Here is a 12,370-nt window from a genome sequence, read left to right on the forward strand (position 1 = left end):
AAACAATCGAAACACAGCTGGCGTTTCGCTGGTTTGTTTACAATCGGTTTCCAAACAGAGTAGCTTTTGCACCATAGTTTTTTTTCCCAAAGTAGATTTACCACACCAATTTTTGCACAGATTTTCCCACCCAGTTTCCAATTTTTGATAATTTCCCAAGTAGTTTCAGCGCGATCGATTAGCCAGATTTTTCTTAGTTTTTTCCCCGAGCGCTTATCAATCGCTAACGACAGGTTGTAGTTCCACGCCGCAGTAGGCCATGCCGCTGCGCTGAAAATAAACAAACAAAAACCAACTTAAAACCGATAGCTGGAACGATATGTCAGCTCGACTTTCCTCGTTTCCGTTGGGAACGGTTCTTCCGACCATCCCAGTCGTCTTTTCTGGCCATTTCACCTTTTTTTCCACAAAATTTTCCTCTAAAAACTTTCACTCGCGATTCTGTACCTGCGCCTGGCATTTTTTCCACTTTCACTTTCACATTTTTTTTCCTCCGTTGACAGTCCGATGACGTTTGTTTTGTTTGTGTGCGTAGCACCGGTAAAATGCGCAGGGTGATTGAGTGACAGATCCAGATCTTGGAGATGGATTCTGCATGGGTGAATTTTTTGAATGCGAGGGGTGAGCGAATGGTTTTCTTTCTTTAGTTTGTAATTATGGTTAATTCTTCAAGAATTTCGTTATCGGATTTAATCCTGGTGTTTGAAGTTCTTGTAAGGAGGAATATTTTGCGTTTCGAATCATAATGAGTGTTAAATCGCGGAAATTTATTTCCGTGGCGGCGAATTATGAGGAGAAACAGACCCTTTTCTGTCAGTGAAGTTTGTTCCCACAGACTCGTCTTAGTATTGGGCCGGGATTGCAAACTGAACTGACTAGTTCTTTCGTGAACGTTGTTTTCGCCTATCGGCTTTGTCCTGGTGTAGAAGACACGCTTCGTTTACTGTGTTAGCTCGCGTAGGGTTATGCGCAAACTCTATGTCGATGCTATTTTTTTCGTAGTTTGTTTTAATGTTTTTATTTTGTAATTTTGAGTATGAATGAGTCGTCGTCATCAATGAACTGATCAGTATTTTTCTGGGTTACAAATTTCTTCACTGCTTCTTTTCCTTATTTTTTCTTTTCTCAATATTTTAATTAGAATTAGTTGTACATATTTAAACATTCAGCATGAATTTCTTTATTAAAGGTCAATTTTTTTTTTCATGATTATTTTTTTTCAAAAGCCTTTGCCGTAATTGAGCCGGTTGATTAGAGTTAGGAACATTTGTAAATTGAATATTTTTTTTGAATTACTCGTTTTTTTTTGCATTTTCTCGAGGCTTTACTGTTGTTATTGATGATTTGAGTAGTAATTCGCTGGAGACCGGAGACTTTGGTCATTGATGGTTAGTAGCAGACTTACAACATCGTCGCTGACACTGTGATGTTGTCTGATCTGGAAAGTGAGACGGAGCTGACTGTTAGCAAGGACCTAACTTGTTAGTGAGTTGACAGTTCAGTGATGAACGTATATGACCCCGAAGAGAAACCCAATCATCAGTAGCACTTCTGTTTGGCCTACGAAAATTTGTTTGGTCGTTTTTCACCGCCGTGTTAACGCCAAACAAATTTTCGTACTTTTAGTGGGGAATGATGTAACGAGTACATATGGAGTAAAAGTACAGTCGGTATGATTGGGAAGTAGAAATACCTAAACTGTATTAAACGTACACGCCGCAGAGTAGAGCTTTCTTGCTGAGTGACCTTTGCTCATTCCTTTGGTCACTCAAATGCCGAGTACCTTTTGCGCCAGTTATCCCAAAAGCTTTCCGTTCAACCAGATGGCCGAGTGGTTTAAACTCTGCTCTTGAGGTGAGCCAGCACAGGAGATCGGGGAGAGCCAGCCGCACGAATCTCGCGAAGAGTTTCGCGTTTTCGCGGTTCGGGGTGATGAGATCGCGGAGGTAGTAAAGCGGTCCAAGGGAATGACAAGCTATTGTCCAGGGTTGGTAACCGTGAGAGGGAACGGAATTCGGAACTGAAGCCTCTCATAAGTCTCGGCGTTCTGATGACGCGCCCAACGGTTCACTTTTAACAGTTCCGCGGAAGAGGCACCAGTGGCCCTCGATTGTGCGCGTCTCGTGATTAAATTGTAGGTTTCTAGTTTTCCATGAGTTTGTCTTTTTAGGTTATCCCAAGTGTAATGTGTTTCTCTGTCCTTTCCCTGATTAGCTAGTTTAGCGAGATTAGTAGATCGATCTAGTGCCGTGTCGTGTGCGTGTGTGAAGACCGTGTGCATGTGCGTTCCAGAAATCCTGGTAAGTGCGCTGACCACCTCGTGGTCACCTGTGCGAGTGCCAAGTTAACATCTGCCCCATGACCAGCTCTGCATCCACCGCCACGCTCGTCAAAGACGGCCCGATCTACCGGGGACCAGCTACCGCTTCGATCCGGCCGCAACGCCCACGCCGCCGAAGGCCAGCGCTCGCCAAACCGCGCTCGGCAGCGGAACTGTACGGCCACGCCGTAACAGGACAGCAGCAACCGTCACCGCAGCGTCCTTGAATTAACCGCCATCGCGCACAGCATCCGCCATCGCGATCGCCAACCGCCATCAACCTAACCTGGAAGGTTAGAAACCACGTGAGTGAGTGAAGGTTAACCCTTGGGAGAGAGTCCGGCCTCGAAGGCGGACACGCGAACCGGCAGCAAACAACAACCAGCTAACCAGCGTTCCAGCCGAGCAGCAGCAGCAGATCTTCAAGCGTAGGTCGTCGCGGTTCCCTCGCAGGTGCGACCAACCACGTGCTCGAGTCCCGTCCGGTGCTAACCGAGAGCAGCAACAGCAGCAGCAGCGAGTGATGACGTCGTAGACGCCGTCCGCAGCAAAACACCGACCACCACCGAGTTTCTTCGAAACCGACCCGCAGCAGCAGAACAGGTATCCAGACGACCACGTGATCGTCGAAAGCGCCCGCACCGCAAACCGTGAGTAAAAGCATGCTTAAGTGATAAGTCCATGGCACACTTTTCGCCCGCTACCAACCTTACCAACTAGTAGCGCGGCGCCGCGTCTGTCGAGACTGTTCCGACTCGCCTAAAATGAACACATAAAACGCACATAGCACACACACCTAAACCGGAAGAAGAAGAGAGAAGAAGGAAGACAAACACACGGGAGATTTTTGGATGAAGTAACAGGATCTCAGGGAAAGGAAGAGGGAGGATCGCCGGCAAACACAAACGTACGTACGTAAACATGTATGACTCACTGTAAAATAAACGAACACAAAACACTACAAATGTTTTTCCTGCTGCACTTAACCTAAACACACAGTAGCTATAAAACACTTATGCTAGGGTGACCGAAAGAGTCGACTCATGTTTTGGTCGCGACCGTTTAAATAAATGTAGATTTTCTTTCAATATTCTATTTTACTTTATTTTTCTACTGGAGACAGGGCTCCGAATCCCTTGGACCATTGGCTATTTTTCTTGCAGATCTGGTTCAGGTAGACTGTTGAAGGCCGCAGGTGATGAATCACGCCCTGAGGTCTCCAGTCCGTTTCCGGTTTCTTTTTCAGCTACCCTTCCTGGGTAGTGGCTTGGTACGCTAGTCGGAGTACCTCCGACGCGTTTTACACCCCCACAGAACTCCCTGTCCCGAAACGGGATTACTGAACCCCCCCTCGAGAGGTCTCTACGGCTGGGCAAACCGACAAACAGGTGGATGGTCTCCTTCGGGAGTGGCGCTTAAGCCATCTCACTTAACCATAGGGGAGTTCGATAGGCTGGCGGGCTATATGATTTGCTGATTTTTATACTCCTTGAATTTTTGCACCCAAGCCCCCCCCGAACAAAAATCCTGGCTACGGCCCTGCTCAAGGCGGTTCTAAAAACACCCAAAAAGCAAAAATTGAAAATTTGGTTTATAGGACCTTTTCAAAAAAAAACTCCAGAAGTGTTCTTTAAATAGTTTTTCAACATTTCTCTTTAAAAGTAACAAAGTTTTATGAAATCTATCTTATATGCCAATCGTTTGAAAATTGACATAATCTCATAGGTACTTTAGATTTGGCAGCGAATGACTTCGTAAGTTAAAGCTGTTTCAAATAAATCAACAACCACCATACTTTAGAGGGGGTGACATTGGGTCAGATGCAACTAAAAATTTTCTAAAAAAAGTCATCCACCAATGTAACTTGTTCAAGGGTATGCCTCAATATAGGATGTGAAGTTTTGAAATATATGAGTACTTTTCGATTAATTACAAAAAAAATTAGTAAGATTGATTTTTTTTGCAAAAAAGCTACCTCAACTTAAAACAGCTGCCAAAATTTCAAAATTTGTTCTAGGAATGTGTTTTTTTTTCAGAAAAGTATCAGTAAAATGTCCCCAACACAACCCTACAAATATAATTTAGTTTCGTTGATAATTTATTGGTTCTGAGAAATTGCAAAAAAAAAAAATACTTTGACTCAATCTCACCCCCACTGACGGTACTACTCTTTGTAGATTTCTATATCCAGTGTTATCATTGAAAAAAAAAAACCTTAAAAACATTCAAAGAGATGAGGAATTAAGCTTTTTGAAAGAGACTATAAAAAACAAATCAATATACACAGCAAAAAATCCGATGGTAAAATCGCATGCAAAAGCATGCACATCACCTTCGTCAAAATAAACACTTAATATTACACGCTGCATGTACAATTTTTGCAAACACAAAAAAAAGTTGCAACCGACGGGATTCAAACCCAGCACCATCAGTGAGGACTGGCGCCTTAGCCCGCTCGGCCATCAGACCGATGTATAATGGAGAGGATAAACGTATATATGAGCTTGACATTTCGGTCAAGTAGGTTTCCCATACTGATGGGCTACATATTTCAGGGTGTAATATTACACAGAATTTCATAAAATAATGCAAAAAATATTTTACACCCAGGCATTTTACACGCAACTGGATTACTACTTTTTTAGCTGTGTATGAGCAATTCCCCACGAAAACAGCATGGAAAAAACAAATGGGTAATTCTCTACCAACTCACACGAAATCGGGAAAAGTTGCCCCGACCCCTCTTCGATTTGCGTAAAACTTTGTCCTAAGGGGTAACTTTTGTCCCTGATCACGAATCCGAGGTCCGTTTTTGATATCTCGTGACGGAGGGCGGTGACCCCTTCCATTTTTGAACATGCGAAAAAGAGGTGTTTTTCAACAATTTGCAGCCTGAAACGGTGATGAGATAGAAATTTGGTGTCAAAGGGACTTTTGTGTAAAATTAGACGCCCGATTTGATGGCGTACTCAGAATTCCGAAAAACGTATTTTCATCGAAAAAACACTAAAAGTTTTAAAATTCTCCCATTTTCCGTTACTTGACTGTAAAATTTTGGAACATGTCATTTTATGGGAAATTTAATGTACTTTTCGAATCTACATTGTCCCAGAAGGGTCATTTTTCATTTAGAACAAAATTTTTCATTTTAAAATTTCGTGTTTTTTCTAACTTTGCAGGGTTATTTTTTAGAGTGTAACAATGTTCTACAAAGTTGTAGAGCAGACAATTACAAAAATTTTGATGTATAGACATAAGGGGTTTGCTTGTAAACATCACGAGTTATCACGATTTTACGAAAAAAAGTTTTGAAAAAGTTACTTTTTGCGTTTCTCTTTGTTTCGTCGTCCGTGTCTGTCGCGGGTGACCATGAATGGCCATGATCGATGACGACCAACTTTTTCAAAACTTTTTTTCGTAAAATCGCGATAACTCGTGATGGTTATAAGCAAACCCCTTATGTCTATATATCAAAATTTTTGCAATTGTCTGCTCTACAACTTTGTGGAACATTGTTACACTCTAAAAATAACCCTGCAAAGTTAGAAAAACACGAAATTTTAAAATGAAAAATTTTGTTCTAAATGAAAAATGACCCTTCTGGGACAATGTAGATTCGAAAAGTACATTAAATTTCCCATAAAATGACATGTTCCAAAATTTTTTACAGTCGAGTAACGGAAAATGGGAGAATTTTTAAAACTTTTTTAGTGTTTTTTTCGATGAAAAATACGTTTTTTCGGAATTCTGAGTACGCCATCAAATTGGGCGTCTAATTTTACAAAAAAGTTCCTTTGACACCAAATTTCTATCTCATCACCGTTTCAGGCTGCAAATTATTGAAAAACACCTCTTTTTTCACATGTTCAAAAATGGAAGGGGTCGTACCGCCCCTCCGTCACGAGATATCAAAAAACGGACCTCGGATTCGTGATCAGGGACAAAAGTTACCCCTTAGGACAAAGTTTCACGCAAATCGAAGAGGGGTCGGGGCAACTGCTGTGTGAGTTGGCGGAGAATTACCCAAATGAAACTTTAAAATGCCGTTTTGACGGTGTCTGGACCAAAAAGCCTATGTCAGGAAATATTTTTTTAAGGATTCCCCAAACATTTTTACGTAACATACTTAAAAATGGGAGGAGTTCATTAACAGGATTCCGAGATATGATTTTTTTAAAAATAAAATCCGTGTTTTTCGACGCGCAGCGTGCCGAAACGGAAAAATGACGAAATAGACAAACATCAACTTTTTTCATTAAAACTGCGATAACTTTAAAATTTCAAAAAGTTGCGTCTAGGTATATATATAGGTCTAGGTACATATATAGGTCATCGGAAAGATTTACTTTTTTACATAAAATTTGGATACTTTATTTTTAAAACATACATAAAATTACAAACATATCAAGTGAAAACAAAAAAAAACGCTGCTACGAACCATTTCTTCAAATTCGAATTCCCTCAGTAAACCAGCAGCAGCGCGCCTAGTTCCAGCGGTGGTCAGTCGAGTGGTTGTCCGAGAGTCAGTCCACTTTGCGCGTGGTGGCCCGAAACGAGGTCATTTCTTGTGTTTGGTACCCACTACTACCACCCCGAATGGGGGAGGACGATCAATAAGCGAGTAAACCCGGGTGGCTCGAAGTTCGTTAACCTAAAAATAAGGTAAGACGGCGCTCTCGGACTGACCGGGGAGGTAACGCAAATGTAGCGCAAAAGCTGGTGGGATTTATTCCTTGTCAAGCTTTTTAAAGGGTTTTGCAAAGGGAGCTGATGATTTGCTGGTTCGGGGTAATTTTTTGTACAGATTTGTGAAAGGAATCGGAAGATGGACTCACTCACTAATATTTATTTAGAATAAATTTAATAACGGTAATTTGTCAATTTTTGATCAAGTATTGTGTACTTGTTGATGCGATAAGATGAGGTGGTTTTGTGCCTTTTTGAGAAAGTGTCTTGAATAATACTAGACACAGCTCTAGGGGGCTTTTGTCCACCTCTAATAAAGAATAATGAAAAAATAACAGAAAATAACAAAATCTCATTTTTGCAATTCCGTCGTGAAACTACTTACTTTTCCTGTCATTCTTGAACGATGAAATAGCCTACTTTTCTGTACCAAAAATAACAGAATCGAATAGCAACACTTTTCAAAATAAATGCTGAAAAGTTCTACTCTTCAGCTCTCAAATGGGTGCTGAAAAGTTGTTTCGAAAAGTAACACTTTTCAACATTTTTTTGATTTAAACGATTTATTGACAAAATACATGAAAATTTGATATAAAATTTCACTCAGTGTGTGTTTTTTGGAATTGCAAAAAATGTTGTATGGAACTCGTTGCAAAACTTGATTTTTTCAGCACACTTCGCATTCTCGGTGAACCTCGTTGGATAAATGTACGACTCGTGCTCAAAAAATCCTCTTTTTGCAACTTGTTGCATAAACTACTATTTTAGAATTTTTTAAGGATGCGTTGAATAATAGAACAGTAAAAAAATGAGCTATTCGGCTGAATGCATGAGTCGAAAAAATATTTTTTACATGTTGTTTGTAGAAGCATTCGTGGTTCATTTTTCATTGCAATTTGTGGGCTCTGTATCCAGAAACAACCAATTTATCCAAGAGTAAATGACGCCACCTTCGACCATAAATTAATTTTTAAAAGATTTTAAAGGTTGCAAATATTTATAACGACGTTTACGTTCTGACAGTTTTATTTTTTATTATTTTCAATGTTTCTGTTCCGAGTTCAGAAATTGATTTCAGTTGAACAGAAACCTTTTTCGTTTATTTTTTATTTTTTTGTTTTTCTGCAAAAAATATACACCTTTGATCTTAGTTTTTTAAGCATTTGAAATGCTAATGACCTGACAAAAATAAATTGTGTTATTATTATTTTTGCAACAGTTTTATTTGAGTCTTAGGTAGTTGTTCAAAGCTAAAACATATTTTATTATTCCTTCTTACGTTTGTGATTAGTAGGATTCGTAATCGTTTTATAATAACAGTGCTTTTAGCTCAGTAAATTTCGCTTCTACGGATCTTGTGATAAATTTGCGTGTCTGCGAGTTACATATCGCCGAAAACAAACAGTTCGTACCTTTTTTCCAGTAATTAATCAGCTCCACCGCGGTGTGATAAAAAAAAACCAACGCTAAATAACCGAAAGTAAAGCTCTAATTTTCTGCGTGTCAAGAGCAATACATAAACCAAAACCCACTTGAAAAGAAATTATCGTGACAGAAACAGAGAGAAAAAAACCCGCCGACGAAATGCTTTAGCCGGGAAATTACGCTGATTCAGGTCAAGTTATGAGCTGGTTCCTTTTCATTTTGCCGGGGATAAGACTTGTGTGAGCTATGGCGGTGAAAAAAAAAATCGCCGAAATAATTCGTACGAGATAAGGCTCTCGAAATGGGTTCACATTTTGCCAGTGACATTGTCGGTCGTGTGCATTAATGGTCATTTTCTTGCCTTTCTTTCCTCTAATTTGCAGATGATTACGGGATAATGACAGTGGCCGCAGGAGTCCGAGGAGTCGATTTGGCGGTTCCATAACCTTGAGCCACGCCGTGCCACGTCGCCATGCTATGGGTATAAACATGTTCAACCGAAATGATGACCGCTCCGGAACTGCTGGACCACGGTCACGGTACGACTACTACTGCTCGACGTCATCACAGTCATCATCGGTGGAAAATCAAAAGTATGTCGCCGCGGCCGCCGCGGACCAGACCAGCAGCCTGTTTGGCGATCCGGTCGTTCCGACGTCCCGCCACGCGGACCTGCTCGAGGGAGGCGATCTGTACCAGAACCTCAAGAACAACATCGAACTGTACCACTCGAAGCTGTACAACGAGCAGGAGAAGCAACGCCAAGCCGAGCGGGACCGGATGTTCAACCAGTTTACAAGCGGGGCCCAGCAGCAGCGCCACCAGGTGACGTCCTCGGCGACGACGACCAGCACGAGCGGGAGTACGAAGAATCCATCGCTCGCCGGAAATGTGGTCAACTATGTGAACGATCCGATGAGACGGTTCTCACGGACGCAGTCGGCCAGCATTGCGGTGGATCTGTCCGGGAGCAGGTAATTGTCACACTTATTTTTTTCAACTTTTTTGAAATTCACGACATTTTTGAATTGTTGGTTCTATAAATATAATTTCGGACTTTAGTTTTATCAGGCCGTACAATTTTTATTTTTTTATTTAAGAGCTGCTGCATATACTTTTCAAAGTTTCTGTCAAAGTCTCTCCCCCCCCCCTCCTACTACAAATTTGGCCCGCAAATCAGGGGGCAAAATACTTCAAAATTTCAACGAACGTTTTGTTGGTATTTGTACCAGCCTAAGTCAACATTCAATGCCAGATGAATGCTGGTTTAATATTTATAAAACAAATTTGAATACTTTTGATACAAAATTACTATAAATCTAGAAGGCTTTCCTCTATTCTATTAGTACTTATATGAAATTTTTCTCTTGTAAAAAATAAATGTATGATCACAGCACAGCAACACAAAAATCGAGCAATATTACATGTGGGAATGTGCACAGATTTTTTGTTAAAAATATGTGAAATTTGCCTACGTATAAATCTTGATCTCTAGAAGTTTATCCAGTCTAATTTTTCACCTTCAATATATTTTTTTTCCTGTGTAGTTCCTTTTGTGTATAGTCTACTGCTCAAAAATACATAAATGTTGTCTAAAATGAAATTTTGTCGTTTTTTGAGTTATTAGGACAATTGAGGTTTCATAAAAACAACCAAAATTATTCCACATGGACTCATAAATAAATGTGATCAAGCCAAATTTTCTCAAATGACAAATAGCACAAATGCCCCATATTGTAATATCTCATAGCATAATATCCCTTAACAGTATTTTGAGATATGATTTTATGAAAAAAATAAAAAATTGATAAGTCAATTCCACTCAAAGACTTCTTCAATTTGAATAAGTTCCCAGTACATTTTGCTGGAGACGCTAGGTCCTTTTTCCAAAACAGGTTAAAATTGATGCTTAAGTAAGTAAGTTTTGTCCCTGATCACAAATCCGAGGACCGTTTTTTTTATAACTCGTACCAGAGGGGCGGTACGACCCCTTCAATTTTTAAAAATGCGAAAAAGGTTTTCAATCATTTGCAGCCTGAGACGCCAAAGAGACTTTTATGCAAAATTAGACGGCCGATTTGATGGCGTACTAAAAAAAAACTATTTTCATCGAAAAAAAAAAACACACAAAAAAGTTTTAAGAACTCTGTCATTTTTATTTACTCAACTGTACAAAAAATTGGAACATGTCATTTAAAGGGAAATTTAATGTTCTACAATACTCCAGAAGGGTCCTTTTTTCATTTAGAACAATTTTTTTTTATTTTAAGATTTCGTGATTTTTCTGACTTTACGGGGTAATTTTTTAGAGTGTAACAATGTTCTACAAAGTTGTAGTGCAGAAAATTACAAAAAAATGATATGTATACATAAGGGGTTTGCTTGTAACCATCACGAGTTAGCGCGATTTTACGTAAACATTTTTTGTAAAAGTTACTTGTTGCGTTTTTCTTTGTTTGTCGTTCGTGCCTGTCGCTGCTGACCTGAACGGCCATGATCAACGACGACAAACTTTATAAAAACTTTTTTTTTGTAAAATCGCGATAAGCAAACCCCTTATGCAGACATATATACAGCAATTCCCCACGAAAACAGCATGGAAAAAAACAAAAACAAAATTTTTGTGGGAGTTCCCTGGCCGAAATAATTAGACCCGTATTTTTTTGTTTGGCCATTAGGGTGACCTTCGACGTGTTAGGGTGGTCTGAAAAATTGCCATTTTCGTCGATTTTCGCAAAAACCACTTTTTTCGAAAAATCATAACTCCTCGCCATTTCAACCGATTTTAATTGTCTTATACGCAAATGAAAGGTGATAAGTTGGCCTTTCAAAGAAAAATAGTAAGAAGTTTCAAAAATCTAGCCTAACATATGAAAAGGGCGTATGCAACTTTAAAATGCCGTTTTGACGGTGTCTGGACCAAAGAGCCTATGTCTGGAAATAATTTTATCGGATTCCCCGGACATTTTTACATAACATACTAAAAAATGGGAGGAATTCATTAACAGGATTCCGAGATATGATTTTTTGAAAATAAAATCCGTGTTTTTTGACGCGCCGCGCGCAAAAACCGGAGAATGACGAAATTGGCAAAAACCAACTTTTTTCACAAAAACTGCGATAACTTAAAAATTTTAGCAATGACCTATACATGTCTGGGTACCAAAAGTTGCGTCTTTTAATTACAAAAATTTTGGTACCCAGACATCTATAGGTCATCGCTAAAATTTTAAAGTTATCGCAGTTTTAGTGAAAAAAGTTGATTTTTTGCCAATTTCGTCATTCTCCGGTTTTTGCGCGCGGCGCGTCAAAAAACACGGATTTTATTTTCAAAAAATCATATCTCGGAATCCTGTTAATGAACTCCTCCCATTTTTTAGTATGTTATGTAAAAATGTCCGGAGAATCCGATAAAAATATTTCCAGACATAGGCTCTTTGGTCCAGACACTGTCAAAACGACATTTTAAAGTTTCATTCGCCCTTTTCATATGTTAGGCTAGATTTATGAAACTTCTTATTATTTTTCTTTGAAAGGCCAACTTATCACCTTTCATTTGCGTAGAAGACAATTTAAATCGGTTAAAATGGCGAGGAGTTATGATTTTTAGAAAAAAGTGGTTTTTGCGAAAATCGACGAAAATGGCCATTTTTCAGACCACCCTAACACGGCGTAGGTCACCCTAATGGCCAAACAAAAAAATACGGGTCTAATTATTTCGGCCAGGGAACCCCCAGAAAAATTTTGAGCCCGATCCGAGCACTTTTGTTTTTTTCCATGCTGTTTTCGTGGGGAATTGCTGTATATTTTTTGTAATTTTCTGCACTACAACTTTGTAGAACATTGTTACACTCTAAAAAATTACCCTGTAAAGTCAGAAAAACACGAAATTAAAACGAAACTTATTGTTTTTGTCAAGGTTTTTGTTTTTTTTTCTTG

General features: G+C 39.5%; 1 protein-coding gene across 1 annotated transcript in view; it reads left to right on the plus strand.

Annotated features, from left to right (window-relative positions):
- The window catches only part of LOC6042455 (protein stum), a 95,169-nt gene that overhangs the window by 23,236 nt on the left and 59,563 nt on the right, over positions 1-12,370 (plus strand). Inside the window, exon 3 of the mRNA XM_038258195.1 lies at positions 8,815-9,405. Coding sequence (XP_038114123.1) covers positions 8,909-9,405 — 497 coding nt within the window. The 5' untranslated portion in view covers positions 8,815-8,908. The remainder of the gene's footprint in view (positions 1-8,814; positions 9,406-12,370) is intronic.

Source organism: Culex quinquefasciatus, chromosome 2 (assembly GCF_015732765.1).
Source record: "Culex quinquefasciatus strain JHB chromosome 2, VPISU_Cqui_1.0_pri_paternal, whole genome shotgun sequence".
NCBI lineage: Eukaryota > Metazoa > Arthropoda > Insecta > Diptera > Culicidae > Culex > Culex quinquefasciatus.